The 17211-nt window shown below is 33.6% G+C and overlaps 1 protein-coding gene across 2 annotated transcripts; it reads right to left on the bottom strand.

Moving 5' to 3' along the window:
- Positions 1 to 8093: 8093 nt before the first annotated feature.
- Positions 8094 to 11875, bottom strand: LOC110661291 (disease resistance protein RPP8). 2 transcript variants are annotated; one of them, XM_058148355.1, is made up of 2 exons: positions 8585 to 11875; positions 8094 to 8411 (listed from the first exon to the last, which is right to left on the bottom strand). In XM_058148355.1, exon 1 carries the CDS (start codon positions 11768 to 11770, stop codon positions 8618 to 8620), a length of 3153 nt encoding a protein of 1050 aa, XP_058004338.1. In that variant the 5' UTR covers positions 11771 to 11875; the 3' UTR covers positions 8094 to 8411; positions 8585 to 8617. The 2 variants fall into 2 exon arrangements, with proteins under 2 accessions (XP_058004338.1, XP_058004339.1); XM_058148356.1 differs by having other exon boundaries at positions 8094 to 8397.
- Positions 11876 to 17211: the final 5336 nt, after the last annotated feature.

Raw genomic sequence — 17211 nt, 5'->3', positions numbered from 1 at the left:
AATAATGCCATGCTCTTTCAAGTATTCATCAAAATCAGTACTTAAGTATTCTCCTCCACGATCTGATTGAAGAGTTTTAATATTTTTTCCTATTTGATTTTCTACTTCAGATTTAAATTCTTTAAAGTTTTCAAAGGATTCATATTTGTATTTCATCAAATACAAATATCCAAACCTTGATTTATCTTCAGTAAAGGTAATAAAGTAATGAAAACCGCCTCTAACCATTTCCTTAAATGGACCACATACATCACTATGTATTAGTTTCAAGACATTTTCAGCTTTTAACTATTGTCCAACAAAAGGTGATCTAGTCATTTTGCCTTGAAGATAGGATTCACAAGTTGGAGTAGGTTCAGAACCCAATGAGGATAAAATCCCCATTTTCTCCAGTTTTGTAATCCCATCTTTTGCAATATGACCTAATCTTAAGTGCCAAAGACGTTTTGGAGTGTAGTTGATTTTCATTATGGCATTGCATTCATTTAGATTGCTTGCATTAGATTTGTATTTAACATTATTATCTAAAAAATAAAGTCCATCATGCATATAATCCGAGCTAACATATTCATTTCCAAAATAAATATTATAAACATCATTTGTAAACTGGAATTCATAACCATTTCTAGTCAAACTAGATACAGAAATGATGTTCTTAAAAGCATCAGGTATATACAAAATATTATTTAAATACAAAACATGTCCATATATGTACAAAGATTTAGATCCTATGGCTAAAGCTTCAATAGTTGAGCCATTGCCAATCCAAAGTCTAACATCTCGTGACTGCAAGCTGCTACTACTTGTTAGTTCCTGCATATCAAAAGTAATGTGAGAACTAGCACCAATATCTAAAACCTAAGCTGTAGATGAACTATGAGCACCATCAGAATTTAAATAACAAGATATAGACATAACTTCTGAAAGTTTATCTTTCTTATTCTTTAGAGAAGCAAGATACTCTGGGCAGTTCCTCTTCCAGTGCCCATCCTTCTGGCAATGGAAACACTTTCCTTTGCCTTTGTCAGCTTCAGTTTTGCCCTTCTGTTTGGCTATCTTCTTAGAAGGTCCAGGAACTTGAGGTTTCTTTTTCTTATTGCCCTTCTTCTTCTTGGACTTTCCAGCAGAAGAAGAAGATGCAACCAAAGCCACCTCTTTTCCTTTATTGCCCGGCATATTCTTTTAGGTAATAACCAGCATGTTAAGCAACCCAGCCAAAGTGCATTCTTGCTTAGTCATATGAAAATTTATCACAAAATTCCTAAATGACTCTGGTAGGGACTGAAGGATCAAATCCGTCTGCAGTTGGAAATCCATGTGAAAATCAAGATGTTCCAGCTGCTCAATAAGCCGAATCATCTTGTGGACATGATCTCCTACATTCTGTCCCTCTGACATCCTCATGCGGAATAGCTGTCTAGATATCTCATATCTAGCATTCTTGCTGTGCTCACCATATAACTCTTGCAGGTGAAGAAGGATCTCATTTTCACTTTGCATATTTTCATGCTGCTTCTGTAACTCATTAGTCATAGAAGCAAGCATGTAACATCTGGTTCTCATATCATGCTCCTTCCACTTGTCCAAAGTCTCTGATTCCTCTGGAGTGGCCCCTGGAGGTAAGGGACCAGGAATCTTTGAATCTAGAACATATCCAATATGTTTTAGGTTCAGGACAAGTTTTAAATTTCTGAGCCAATCAGAAAGATTAGGTCCTGTCAACCTATTATGATCAAGTATACTCGCAAGGATATTGGATGGTGGTGGTTATTGTGTGCTCATTATTATCAGAAAATAAACTGCAGAAATAACAAGATTAATTAGTAACTGTAGCAAGTAATTAACCAAAATGATTATGGTCTTTTAATCAAATTGGTCCTCCCACTAACTTGGCGAATCCTACACTTCCAAAGTAGGAAACGAAAATCCTAGTTGGATGGATTTCTAGTGGGTGATTGAATTCTTATAGTCTTATTGATCATCCTCAGGCACATTCATTATTGGAATCACAATAAACTATAAGTGAGCAACTCCTTGCCCATCACATCTCATGTGAGGTTCAATCATTTATTTGGCCCCTAATGCTCAAAATCTCAGGCATATCCATTATTGATTTATCTTGCATTAGTTAAGTTGATCCCATTGAGCTAGTAGGCATGCAAATAATTTTAATGACCTTAGGTACATCCATTATTGGCCACCAACCATTTACATACTTACAACATCTTATGCTTAACAATTATTCTTAAGAAAATCTCTTAAACAAATGCATCATTTCCAAGCTCATATAGCTAATAATGCAAGTATTTAAAATTTTTTAAAATAACTGCCTCAATGGAGGGCCATGATATAATTACCATAATTATATAATTACCAACTTAATCATTTGTTTGGAAGATTTTGTGGTTGGCTTAATTACTATTATGGTCTCACTTTACATATTATCCAGTTGGCATGCATATATCACATACTTGCATACATTCATACACATCTCATGCATACATGGATAAACAAATAATATGGTATGATCATGGACTTTTTAAGGGATTCAATTCTGAGCCACCAAGAATTGAATCTGGGCATTCCTAGGTGTATTTCATTCATTCATTTTATAAGAATTGCTGAAGGAATACATAATCAACTCTTGATCTTGATCTCCTCCCACTGGTCCCACCAATGCTCTTGACCTCCTTGTTCTTCTTGCTATCTAATTACATTGTAACCCTTGGCATACCAAGGTGAATATACAAGAATATGGACTTTAAAGTATTAAATAAATGAAATTACATCCTAAATTATCACAACATTTATGATACATGCCACTAAAATAAGTTAATTATTTTACATCCCAAAGAAAAATAAAAGAAATAAATCCAATCACATTGGTCTTTTATTATCCATGATCATCCATTATGCATATTAAAATTTATCAATTAAATAAAATATACATGTTTAAAAATTAAATTGAATATCACATATTCAACTAAAAATTAAATTTGAATCTTATTCAAATAATTCTAAATTTAGAAAATTTTTTCAAATTTAATTCTATGAAAACAATTTTCATAAATTATTTGTGTGATTGGAATTCCCAATTAAATCATTTAATTAGGTTTGGGCTTAATTATGGGCTTTAGATTATACAACAATTGCATAAAAGGCCCAAAAACCAAGCCCAACACGCCCCTAAGGAGAAAACACGGCCCGTGTAACCTTTACACGGCCTGAGGCGCACTAGAACACAGGGTAGCCCATGTAAACACTGTCTTTAACAGGGGCTGAGGCGCGCAAGGGACATGGGCCGTGTCGTTGAACGATAAGCCCCTGGGAGCGCTTTAACATGCCTGTGTACACTGGAAACACGCCCTGGGCAGTGTAAAAACCCAGAACACTGTCCAGGCCGTGTTTCTTGTGGCAATTTGATATTTTTGATCCGAACCAACTTTAAATCAACTCAAACTTCATCCAATCACATAATTAAGCCTCAAAATCAATCCTAATGGCAAATATAGTGGCTCTGATACCAATTGAAGGTATGGAAGCATGGAATTTAGGGCATTAAAACCTTGAATTTCAAAAATTAATCTAGGGTTACAAGCACCATACTTGATGAGTTATGTGCCTAATCAATTTCCAATGCCCAAAAGCATACCAAAACACATTTTAGCATGCATTAAATATTCATTTGCCATCAAGAATTGAACTTTAGGAATTTAATTCATTAAACTCTAACTAAAAGAGGGATTTTGAGTACTAATCTTCAAGATGCACAATCAATGAATCCCTCTTCCTTAGGATGCTCTAGGATCCCAATTGTAGTCTCTCTAGCTTGTCCACCACAAGCACACCAACTAGTACCAATGGCAGCCCGTAGAAGTCCCTTTAGGTCTTGCCAACCACTTGGAATTAGAGGGGTTTGCTTTGGTGAGGGTTAATGGATGTTTGGTGAGCTAGAAACACTTTCTAACACTTTTAATTCAAAGGAAATCAACAATTTCCTTTTGAATTGATGAAAGAAAAATGAAGAGGAGAGGGGAGCAATGTTGTCATCCAAATGGAGAGAAGGAAGAAGAATGAATTCTCTTTCTTCCTTTTCCCTTATACACAAAAGTCAACACTTACTTACTCCCTTGCCACACGTCACTACAAGATCTAATCTTATTTTTATTTTACTTAATCTCATCAAGCCAAGTGTCAAACTCTAATTAAATCACAAAAAGTGGTCTTCCATCATAGGAAGACAAGTGGTAAGCTTGTATAGTGTCGTATGTCACTATCTCATGGTGCCACATGTCACCATGTGAAAAGACTAATTTACCCTTTCTTTTTAATTTGAGTTCTCAACCCAAAATTATAATTTCTCCTCTTCAAATTAATTTATATCAAATATAAATTAATTGATTAATTAATCTTCATTAATTAATTTCTCACAATTAAATTCATATTTAAACAATTTAAGTATAAATTTAATTTATGCTATACATCCAATAATCTAGATTTAGTTTCAAGTCATGCTAGGGACTTTGCAATCTTTTACAAACCAAACCTATTTAATTAATTAATTAAACTCTTTAATTAATCAATTAAATTACATTTTACTTGGTGATTAACTTGTGTAGATGTGTGACTTACTAGGCTCATTACTTATTGGCAATGAGAAATGATATTATCTCTTAATATTATTAGAACTCTTTCTTACCATAAATGATTTCTCTAAATCATTTCAGGCATCTCATAGACTATGGTTGACATCTAGCATAGCATGTCATGACCACCCAATCAGTAATAAGAAATACCTTAAATGAATCTTTAATCATATGTTACCATGCACTAGAATCTCTCCATTATAAAATCTCAATTTCAGTTGGAGTCATGGTTAATGTCAAAATTCATTCACTATGAATATTATGTTCTCTTTTAATTCTAATTCTTGATTACTTAGATTTTCCTGTCAGAAACTCTTTTCTGACTAAATCTATCTATCCTGGCCAGGAACTTAAATCATCAAGAATAATTAAATGAACATATAATTTTATTCCTATTTACTTAGGGTAACAGATTCTATCTTGATCAACATCTATCTCTATATATAATCAGTATGAGCCAACACATGCCCATATACCCATACACAGTACGAGTATGAAAGTAGTATCAAACTCAAACCACCTATATACAAAATAACTGTGTTATCTCAGGTCTAAAGATTATATGCACTGATATGATATATGACAATGCATTGACAAGAGTAAACTCCATGTGCTTGTCATAAGCGTCACTAGTTCGGCCTACTTATCGTGTATAAATGTCTATCATGTTTGTTATGTGGCATGAGACTCACCACTCTAACTTATTTATATCTCATATTAATACTTTGGGAACAAACATGATTACAATCTTTCTGGATAAGTCATATCCTTTGTGAAGTATCATCGATTGTGAATCAATTTATGATACTTTGTACTAGAAATACTGTCATTCATATTCTTAACAACTTAGGAATAGAATTTCTAACAAAATATCAATGGACCTTTTCAATTACACATAAATGGATTATGTAAACAGAAAAGTGAAATTGCCTTTTAATTAATAAAAAAATATGTACAAGATACATACAAAATGATATGCTCTAGGGTATACTACTAGTAACATCATAATCAATAATTATAATTAAACCATTATATGTACAACGATTTTATTGTAACCATTGATTGTGGTAGATCCTACCATAATCAATTATTATAATTAAATCATTGTATGCATAATATTGTACTAAATAAAAGTTCCACTGACCCTAGCCAAATAAAAAAATTAAAGAGTTTATTAATGTTTCTTCTTGTGTGGATTCATTGTACACCATAGCTGCACTTATAGTTTAACTCAATTTTTTTCTTTTACAATATTTAAATCCAGTTATTGTCAAATCTTAACTTAGCACATTTCATTATTCAAACTCTTAATTAAATAAATCTTTTAGTTCGTCAAGATAATAAATCATAATTACTTATATATATGTCCTATGAGCTCAAGATCTCAAGACTCAACTCAACTTTCATTTATATCTATTCTCTAATATTATTCTCTATTTTTTTTTCTTTTTATTCTATTTCATAATTAAAATTGATTATTTCATTTATATTATTTTTATTTATTTTAATATTTAGTATAGATAGATAAAAAATTTAATAAAAAATTTTATTAACTTTTAACGACTTGTATTTTATTTTGTTAATTATATTCATGTAAAAATTGTGAATTTATAAAATTATTACTTTATAATTGGAATGGTGATCTAATAAAATTTTAAGTTAACATCGTAAGTAAAAATTAAATTATTGATGTATATTTTATGAAAAAAAGATTTTTAAAATTTAAAAGCTGTTTTTTCAACCCCGATTGAAAGTGATAGCTATTTTTTTAATAAAAGAATTATAAGATATTTGCCTCCTAATATCAATTTTTGGTTCCACCACTGCTTTTGATTATGAAGATTTTATTATAATTTTATTTTTATTATAAAGTAAATTTAATATTACACAAATTGATAAATTTTATATATTTAATAATAAAAAGTTCAAGTTCTAACTACGCTGCTACTGTTGAATTTCGAAATCAAATAAAATAAATTGAAAACCAAATTTTCCTAAAAAATAAACCAATCCGAATTCAACTATTAAAAATAACTTAAAAAAAAACAAATTAAAGTGAATAAATTTGATAAAAATATTTAAAACTTAAAAAATAAGTTTAATAAGTTTATCCAACTATAATTAAATGAATAAGTTTAATAAAAATTTATTATATAAGTGGGACAGTGCAATTTATTATGATTAATTAAGTTTTATATATATATATATATATGAATAAATTACATAAAATGTTTGGTGTGTAAGAATTATAAAAGTTAAATATTTTAATTAATTTATTAAAAAAATATATTACATATAGCAACAAATAAAGTAAATAAATATAACTATATAAATTATAAATAATGCAACTATAAATTAAAAGTATAATTAAAATATATAATTGCATAATTTAATTACTATATTTTATTAATTTTATTAATAAATGAGTTTTAGATAGTAATTATTAAACCTTTTGTTTGTTAGTTGACTAATTAATCTTGATGAGTTGAAATCAAATTCATGAATTTAATAAACAATTTAAATTTGATAAATAAGTTCAAGACGAATCGAGCTTATAAGCTCGATAAATGAGTTAATTACAAGCCGAGTTCAAACTTATTAAAATCTAAACAAGTTAAACTCAAGCTACAAATTTGAGCTCAAGCTTAATAAAAATTTAACAAATTAAATTTGAGCATTTTAAACTTCGGCTCGTTCATTTACACCCTTCGCAACTGAACTTGAGCTACGTAAAACTTTTAGCTTACCATTTTCCTACTGATGTGAGACAAGGGTCCCATGATGTCACCCACTTAAATTTGTGACGTCGCAATCCATATTGATGTTTGTTGCTGTGTTACGTACAATTGCTAAGCCATAATTGAGCCATTGAATATTGTGGTTCATTGGTACCTTAGATAGCTCTACCTATGCATAATTTTTTCCTCGCAAGTCAACTAAATCTGTGCAATTTTCAAACTTAGGATTGCTCTTACCCTGATAATAACATTAGCAATTGCTAAGTCATAATCGAGCTCTTAAGTATTATGGTTCGCTATTGTCTTGGGTAGCTCTACCTCTTTTATAACCATATTTAATCTTTGCTTTGCAGGATAATCAACTTTGCATAATTCTCAGACTCATGTGGTTCTGATACCAATGGTATTATTTTGAACTTAACTACTCAAATACCTTTTAAGCCTTAAAACACCTCACCTAAAATAATTAACTCAAATTACTTTTGCTAGTTGAATTTAAGCTATATAAGAGTTTTAATTAACCCTTTTACCACCAAAATATGGGACAAAGGTCTCATATTTTTCTTCAATCATCATAAACAAATTTAGTGAAAAATTGGGCGAGCACAGATGTAAATAAACCATCCAAAAGACAAAAGATGAATTATACAATAAGAGACAACATCAAATTATCTAACTTTTGTTTAGAAATTTTGAGTGCAAGCCAGCCTAGTGGATTAAGGCCATAGTATGATCCTTCTTGACCACTCCAACTCCATATCATTCATATCCATATCATTATTTGAATAAAGTTCTAATGTCTGACAGTAGCAATAACATCATGAAGTTAAATTTAGCGTATATGGTAATAACAACAATATAGCTAAGTAACAAGACCTTATAGTGTAACGGAAGCAAGCTCCGCCGCTAAACAGAATCATAGCGGAAAAAAAGAAAAACAGAAGCATTAACCTTCCTTGCGTCAGAATCAGCTTTCTCCGTTCAGTTGCACGAACTACTTCCAACCATTAGGCCTGGATGACAAATCCTGGAATAAATCATTTAGCAATTAGGGCAAATGGAATACAGATTTAGCAATCAAATAATCTGAGTTACTAATCAGGAGAGTTACTAATCAAGAAGTTGATAATTGTAGCATCACAAACAGAGTAATAAACAGTGATTTAGACAATATTAGAAGCTATAGAAACAGAGGATTACATGCTCATTATAGTTGAGTTTTGCTCAGCATTATCAATCTTCTATGAGGACATGACACCCATGAGCAATTTTATTCCAATCCTCACCCTGATTGCCCTTGATCCTTGATGATAACACTGGCAATTTTGTTATTTTTAATTCACGGAGCGTCCTAACATGCCGCAGCCCATCGGGAAGCATCATTAAATTTCTACATTCATCGATCTCCAAGCTTTTCAGACTAGGCAGTGCTCCTTTCTCCACATTCCATTCCTCCAGTGGCTCCAGCTTCTTGAATTTAAGGACTTCAAGCTTAGGAAATCCTCCAAAACTGCAAAACATTTTCTTTCCTGTAAATGATTTGGACATCAGTATCAAAATTTGAAGGTTGGGAAGCTTGTCCAGTATTTGCATGGGATCCTCTGCCAGTCCAGAAGCTGACAAGGTGAGTTCAACGAGGTTCTGAGGGAACTCAGAAACCAGATGCTGGTTCTTTAGCTTTCCAGTCAAATATATGCTGGTGAGATCAACATGGCTCGATAAAGACTCCAAGTGCAGATCCCAGGGCTGATTTAATTCATCAAATGATTTCAACATCAGGGATCGAAGGTTTTTTAAATTTTGAACCCAATTTGCCACAACATCCAGTTGCTCGGACATTGCCGTCTTTTGGAATGGTCTTGATATCTTGCAAATCAGTCCCAACTTTGTAATAGTCAACAAAGTATCCAGCCCATTTCTTACAAGACTATCCTCATCAACGAATATGCCCCAAAGCGTTTGAAGATCCATTGGAGAACGGCCCCCTTCCCAGACGAACGTGCTGCGAAAACTCTCATCAAGAAATAAATGCCTTAGTTTCAGCATATTCCAGATTATATTGGGAAGAGTACAAATGTGAGCTCGCTTCAAATCTAAAGTTTGAAGGTTTATCAACTTGTCAATGAACTCAGGAAGTATCTCTAAGTAAGTGGATCTCAAACCTAGGTACTTTAACCGAGTAAGTTGACCTATTGCCTTGGGCAGTTTTGGCTTATATACATTTTCAAGATCCAACACCCATAGGAAATGGAAGCAATTGCTGGAGATACATCGATCAAGAAATTTCCCTATAACTTCTCCAGCTTTGCTCCCTTCTCGAGTATCAAAGGATAAAAACGAGACAACATCACTATAGCAAGGGTAAAGAGAAGCAGTATCGTTACCATGGATGTGATCAAAGATAGCATCGTTTTCGTCGACATGGTCAGCAAGACGGCGTATCACACTAGTGATGTTGGTGTGACCTTGGAGAAAATTAGCTTGCTGGGCTTTTGCAAACCAGTGTACTCGCACTGCCTCAGGTAGGCGACACGTCTTGATCTTCCCATTGAGCTTCTTCTGTGTCACCTGTAACATGTTATGGTTCACCAACTCTCTCAAGCATTCCTCTACGACATATTCAGGAGTTTTCTCATCACCTTGTTGACGTCCCAAACCCTCCGCAACCCACAAGCCAATCAATCTTCTTGCAGGTATCTTATAATCGGGTGGAAATAATCCAAAATAAAAAAGGCATCGCCTTAAATACAAAGGCAAATATTTGTTTATATCTTCCAAGACTTCAGACCATGGTCCTTCATTTTGATTTAGTTGGTCAAGCATCCTTGACAACTCCTCAGGGGTTGGGTCTCTTTGTGACACTAGTTCTCCCAGTTTCACAATCACCTTTGGCAGTCCTCCACATTTTCTTAATATAATTTCTTTCAAATTTGATTCCAACTTTGACGCGATGCTTATATTCAACTCATGTTTGAACAAAGCCCAGCTTTCATCATCGCTTCGCAGATGTAGTCTGTAAATAAGGTTTGTATCGGTAACTGGTGGAGCCCGATTTAGGCGGCGTACAGAGAACAATATTCGAGTTCCGTTTGATATTTCAGAGAATGCACTTCCCATTACTCTCCAGAATTGGCTTGGATAAGAGTTATTGACCACAATGAGATGCTTCTTATCCGCAAAGAAAGCATTAACCATCTGCCTCAACCTAAATGCATAGCTTTCCTTCGTTTCATTACGATGATCATAATATAATCCCGAACTGTCATCAAATCCCAAAATCTTTTTCATGATTTCTACCTCTCTTTTTTCAGACACCCAAATACGATAAGGAAAATGATCTGCAATAGCTTGGCTGTCATAGATTAGCTTTGCAAGGCATGTCTTGCCAATGCCTCCAACGCCCACAATTGAAATGGTGATGCAGCGAGGGTCATCTTTCAGCAGCTGTGGCATAACTGCATCAACATCCTCATCGAAGCTAACCATATCAAGTTGATCAGCATCACGAGGAGGTGGTTCTTCCCGTTGATGTAAATTTTCGTAATTACTCCATGACAGTAAACTTGGAATGGCTTCATATCCTCTATTCGAAATATCAAGGATCTTATCATTCATCCGGGCCATCTGCTGGAGAAGCTTATGCTGGGAAATGAAATTCTGGGGAGCCCAGACCAAGTTTTGTAAAGGTCCTCTCTTCTCGTTCTTCATCCGTTGCAAGAAGAGCCCAACAAAATTCTCAGCTGAGCGACAAACATCGCAAAGTTCCTCCATCCACGCCATTCCCGCTTCACTTAATTCTTTTAATTGTTCAACATGCTTTAGAAAATCCTGCAAAGACTTGAATTCGTCTCTTAACCTCCTGGCTTGCCTTCGCACAGTAGGACGAAGCTCATTCCGAGTGGCTAAGGCCTCAAACAAACCTATAACTGGAGAAATTACAGAGTAGCCAACACCCACTTCGTATAAGCCAAAGGAGTCGTACCAGAGACCAGATTTAAAGAATGCATCATATGCCTCAATGTTAATCTTAATCTGTTCCACTCTCTTACGAAGTCTGTAATGATCTAGCAAATCGACAAGAGCCAGAATATAAAAGAAACACATTGGCAGAGGAACGAAGGCCAAAACACACAGAAAGCTAGCATCTCTATTGCTTCTCTGGGCTGATTTGATAATTAACTCATCAATCACATCTTCAAGATCGTAAATAGTTTCTACGAAGCCCTGGCTTCCGACCAAATTGTCACAATCATCAACTTTTTTTCTCAATTGCGTCTCGATGCATTGAATTTGATCTTCGAATCCAAGCAATGAATCTGACTCTTGGACAAGAAGATTGGAAATTTTTCCCAACACAGACAAGACGATTTGTCTCACCATTTGCATTTGCTTGTTAGATTCTTCTTCCTCGATTTCTCTCACAATTGGGTTCTTTTATGGTTTTGTTTGTTCTGAAAGGGAATAGAAAGCTTATTCTTCTTTATTCATATGGACTTGCTTTCCACGTAGTCTCTCTAATTTTTTTAAAGGCCAAACTTTTACTTTAGTCCATGAACTTAGGTTAAGTAATCAAACAAGTCATTAACATTTTTTTAATCAATTAGGTCCTTCATTTTTCAAATAGAGCCTAATTAATTCAAAATAAACACCATTAAGGAGCCGAATGATGGAATTCATATGACTTTGGAACTCATTTATTTTGGAATTCATTTGACTTTGGAACTCCTTTATTTTGGAATTCATATGACTTTGGAACTCCTTGTAATTGGGTCTCGAATATCCAGTCAAAATTACTGAGATTTTTATATTTTTGATTTTTTTTTTAGCTAATTTAATGCTACATTTGATAGTTAGAAGAAAAAAAAAGAGTGATGGAATTCAAAATTTGACAATAATACCTTGAACAATGGATTTTTACCTTTTAACAGAAAAATTCATTGCTAAAGGCCTCATTTTCTTATAGCCATAAAACTTGGTTTATGGCATTGAGAACAATTCAAAACCTTAAACAAATCATTTTTAAAAGGCAAAACACATTCTGGAACTCCCTTATTTTCAGATATTGAGCACTTATCAAAGTACTTATTCTTCAATTTGGTCACATTGAGTTGGAAAAATGACATTGTTTATAATTATTTATTTATTTATTTCTTTTTAATTTCAATTAATTTTTTTTTAATTTTTGAGTAAAGAACACTTTTATAATTTCCGTCCAATAAAGGGTAAATAACAAAAATAATAAAAATTCAAATGCTCAATATGATCAAATTATAGGGCTTAAAACTGGTGTTGCCAATGTAAAACGTTGAAGAATGGGAAAGTGTAGACATGTGAAATTTCTGACAACACCGACCAAACACTGTATTTAAGTTTTTGCAGAGATGTGAAATTTCTGACAACAACGACCGTTGCTGTATTTAAGTTTTTGCAGTTCACCATAGCTCATGGTTCGAAGACAAAAAAATCATAGAGTAAATTTTAATAATTATTTTTAAATTTATGATGCGTCGCTACCATAAGTGCACGGGTCGTACAAGTAGTATAGAAAAGATATCGATCTCACGAGGAGTTGTGTTAATGATTGAATTTTTGATATAAAAAGTTGAGTAAATTGAAATATTTTTGAAATTAAAGTAATGAATTGATGGGTATTGAGAATGTGAAATTTATGTATGTAAAATTAATAATCTATTCAATAATGTATTAATTAAACTAAAATTACATTAAATTGAAATAAGCAAGTTCAAGTATGGCAATATTCAAAATGGCAAGTAATTAAATTCGATTAGAAATTAACAATGGTAAAAAGGCGATTCCGGAGTTCGGGATTTCATATCCGAGCTATTTTGGGATTTTAAATTGGTTATTCAATCTTATGAAACTTATGGGTTTTAAAGAGATTAATTCTTAAATCCTTTGAATTCCCTTTCGAGTGAGACAAAGAGTGCCTTAATCAAACTAATCATAGTTTCGTGGAGTTAGAATTAATTAAGACCCATTAAGTTCTTTAATTAATCTGTGAATCCTTTTAATCCTTAGCCTATTTCTAGGTCTAAGTTAATTAAGTCCAATTTCTTGATTATCTATCACAAGGCCTTCTCCTTTCGGTGCTTTAACCATGGATTAAGAACATCACTTAATGGGATCCTACACTAAGCATGTCATTAAGCATACAAGAAATGAATAAAACTCATTAAGACCACAAAATATGGATTACCCAATCAAAATCCACAAAATATCTCAAATATTACAACCCTTACTCCAGAATCAAAGGTAAAACTACTCACTATCCATAATGCTTACAAGATATATTGAGTTTAAATGGAAATAAAGCTTTAATCTAAGATAAGGAATAAGAAATTAAACACTAGAAATGTAGAAAAATATAAGGGAAGAAAGAAATCTGCAAATCTTGGTTGAAAATGGTGTGGAAGGTGAAAGTGACTCCTCAAATTCTGCCTCCCTTCTCCTTTTCCTTTTCTACTCCTTGCCTCCCCTCTAAAATGGGAAAATGAGACTATTTATAGCATTTTTCTGACATGGAGCCCTAAAATGGTATATTCTAGGAGGAATTATCTGAGGGAATCTTCTGCCAGCTCATTAATGAACTCTTTATGGGACTGCATAAGTGGACTGCATAAGTCATGCAGTCCCTTATGCGCTTCACTGCTTCGAGTCACTTATGCGAAATCGCATGACTTGGTGCATAGGTTATGCACAATTCGTGAAAGTGCATAAGGGAGGCGAGAATGTGCATAAGCTATGCGATCTCCTTATGCACATTTCTGGTTCTGAACGATGATCTTTCTCCTTATGCAGATCTGCATAGCTTATGCGGCAAGTTATGCACAGTTTGGTCAATGCATATTTCAGCTTGAAAACTTGTTTTAGACATCTTTGGCTGTAGAAGACACTCCTCAATGGCAAAATTCTCTTCAGTCCTTCAAAAATACCATTTTTCCTACAAAACAAAGTAAAAATTACAAATTAATGCAAAATTGACAACTATGAAAAACTAACTAATTAACTAATGAAATTAGCTAAAAATGACTAATAATCAAATAAAAATGGTTATAAAATTAGACCTAAATGACTATGCAAAATGTATGCATCAAATACCCCCAAACTCAAGCTTTTGCTTGTCCTCAAGCAAACTTTAAAATGTAATGCAAAATTTTTAGGGGTGCCTTATCCAAAGAGCTATGAAAATTACCTATTAAAGTAACTAAACACACCTTTAGCCTTACCAACAATCCATATACCCATCCTTCAAGATGCAAAGAATTTAATGCTTATCCAAGCTTCCACCGCTTAGCCATCAAGTCAATTATCATTCAAAATCCCCAAACCAACCAATCAAAAGAGAGAGTCATGCTCAAAAAGAATTCTAGAACAATCAATAGTCAAAGTGTCTCTATATAGAATGATGGAATTAAATGAATGAATGGATAATTTTCCAATCCCATAGGCAAATTCCCTACTCCCATCTCCACTAATGTAGCAAGTACTATCAAGAGATCAAAGGTCTTTTTAGGGATGTAATGGGGCCATGGGGTTCAAAATGAGGCTAAGAAGAAAGATGGGTAAAAAGTATTCAAAGCATGAGAATATTTTCAATTTTGAAACATAAGGTACACTTTATTATATCTTTTTCTCTTTTTTTTTTTTATATAGGAGAAAGAAATACACAATGAGGATTGTCAAGTGCTAACATATTTTACAAAACACATAAAATGGAGGGACATTTTGATACTTTAGACTTGTATTTTGCATTTTCTTTTGATGCTTGTTCCTAAAATTTGCCACCCCCAAACTCATTTCTTTTAATACTTTTGGGTGGATTTCTTTCATTTTGAATGACAATAGTGAAAAGTACATATACTAGCACCTTTTCAAGATGACAAGCATTTCTTCTCCCTTTTGTTGTATTTTTTCTTTTTCTTTTTTTTATTTTTATTTTTTTTAGAAAGTGTACCTGATATTCAATATTATTCTCATGAAAAGGGTTGGAGTGTTTGGTTCATTGGTTAGGTAGTAATAAGGATTTCAAGAAAAATTAGGGATAAAAAGGCTCAAAGGGGTTTTCAAAGGTCAATTTTAATTAGGAAAAAGGGCCAAAGGTTTAAAATGAGAAGGTTTAAATCAAAGAATGCCTAATCATCTCTCTTTTCAAGTACAAGCTAGTATTTCGCCTTGAAAGGTTTAGAAAATTTGTTCTAGGATTGGTGAGACATCATTTGACTACCTTATATCCAATAATTCCCTCTAAACACTTCCATCTCCAAATGACTAGTTGGGTGGCTTTTTGGCTAAGAAGATATAGGCAAGGGATAGACACTTCAAAACCTTGCACCTTTTAGGAAACTTTCAATCCACAAACCCAACTAAAAGGTGAGTCAAATCACTCTCATAGGCACATTTTCAATACTCAAGGGATTTGGCAAAAGGATTTAATGCATGGTGCATGATGCATGGTTCCTAAAATGAGTAATGTATTAACTAAATGGAGGAAGTCTATTTGTATGCAATGTGTACAATTTCTAAGTGATGTATAATGTGTGTGTAAATGTGTTATGTATATGTATGTATGGATGTGTATGTAAACATTTACAATATATGTAAATGGAATGGGATGAGATGCTCCTATACTCAAAATGTGAAAAATAAAGCCAAAAATCAAAATGTGCACCCCCAAACTCAAAATTGGACATTGTCCTCAATGTCTTAAGTAGTAGATAACCAAAACTCAAAGCAAATAATTTTGACCAGGAATTGTAAAAATTAAGAGCAAAAAGAAAGAGTTACCTGGTATGGGGCAGAGGAGAATTCAAGATATAAAGGGATGCATAAGAAGCTGCACAGGTTATGCAGAGTAAAATGCTGTCCAGATCAAGTGCATAAGTAGGTTGCATAAGCCGTGTGGTTCGGCATGAGTGGCAATATGGGTTGCATAGGCTATGCATGACATTTGCATAAGGGGAATACAACCTGTGCAGTTCTGCATAAGTAGCAGAAAGGGTTGCACAGGCTATGCAAAATATTTGCATAAGGAAATTCATAGCCTGTGCAGTGCATACAAAAGCTGCTGCATGATGATTGGCAAGGGGGAAATGTACAACCAGCAGTAGAAGCATTGAAATATATACAGAGTATGGGCAAATATGTACAAAAGGGCAATAAGTGCAATGAAAATCAAAGAAAACTAATGTAATAGCTATCCAATAAAACTTCAAGAAAAACAGAATTTAAAACAAACTAATTCAAAACAAACAAACATAATTCAAAACAAACTATAAATGTTTGAACATATTTACAAAGGAAGAGTCCTACAAGTTGGAACAAAAGTAAAACAAAAACTAATCTAGTTCTATTGTTTTGCCCTTGTCCAAGGATGTTGCTAAGGGGCTGGTGGCTGCTGGTTGCTGTCGAAATGATGGTGCTGGAGGAGGTGATGGAGGTGGAGGTGGCATACCCAGAAAAAGCATAATTTGCTTCACCATCTCCTTCAACTCTTTCTGCTTGTCCCTGGTTTCCATGACAAGGTCAAATAGTTGATCATGACGATCCTTGAGTGTATCAAGACCAGTGTCAAGCTTCCTATCCACAAAATATATATCATCACTAAGCCTTTCAAGATAGGTGAATAAGGCTTTAGTGTTGAATGGAGGAGGGGCTGTGGATGAGGAAGGTTCAGCTGTAGGAGGTGTAGGTGGCGAGAAGGCTGCTGGGGTGTCTGTGCAGTGAGGGGTGGGGTAGGTTCGATGAGAGTCTTTGTGGGGCTGATGGAAAAGGTTGGGCTTCTGGTTGTGCAATGGGCTCAGTTTCTG

The sequence above is a fragment of the Hevea brasiliensis genome, chromosome 6 (genome assembly GCF_030052815.1).
Source record: "Hevea brasiliensis isolate MT/VB/25A 57/8 chromosome 6, ASM3005281v1, whole genome shotgun sequence".
Classification (NCBI taxonomy): domain Eukaryota; kingdom Viridiplantae; phylum Streptophyta; class Magnoliopsida; order Malpighiales; family Euphorbiaceae; genus Hevea; species Hevea brasiliensis.
Note: the sequence above shows the minus strand (reverse complement) of the source record. Positions and strands in the feature narration are given on the sequence as shown.

Bases quoted from the DNA above. Each gene is read 5' to 3' on its own strand.
- LOC110661291 (XM_058148355.1), bottom strand. From the start codon at position 11,770: ATGCAAATGGTGAGACAAATCGTCTTGTCTGTGTTGGGAAAAATTTCC.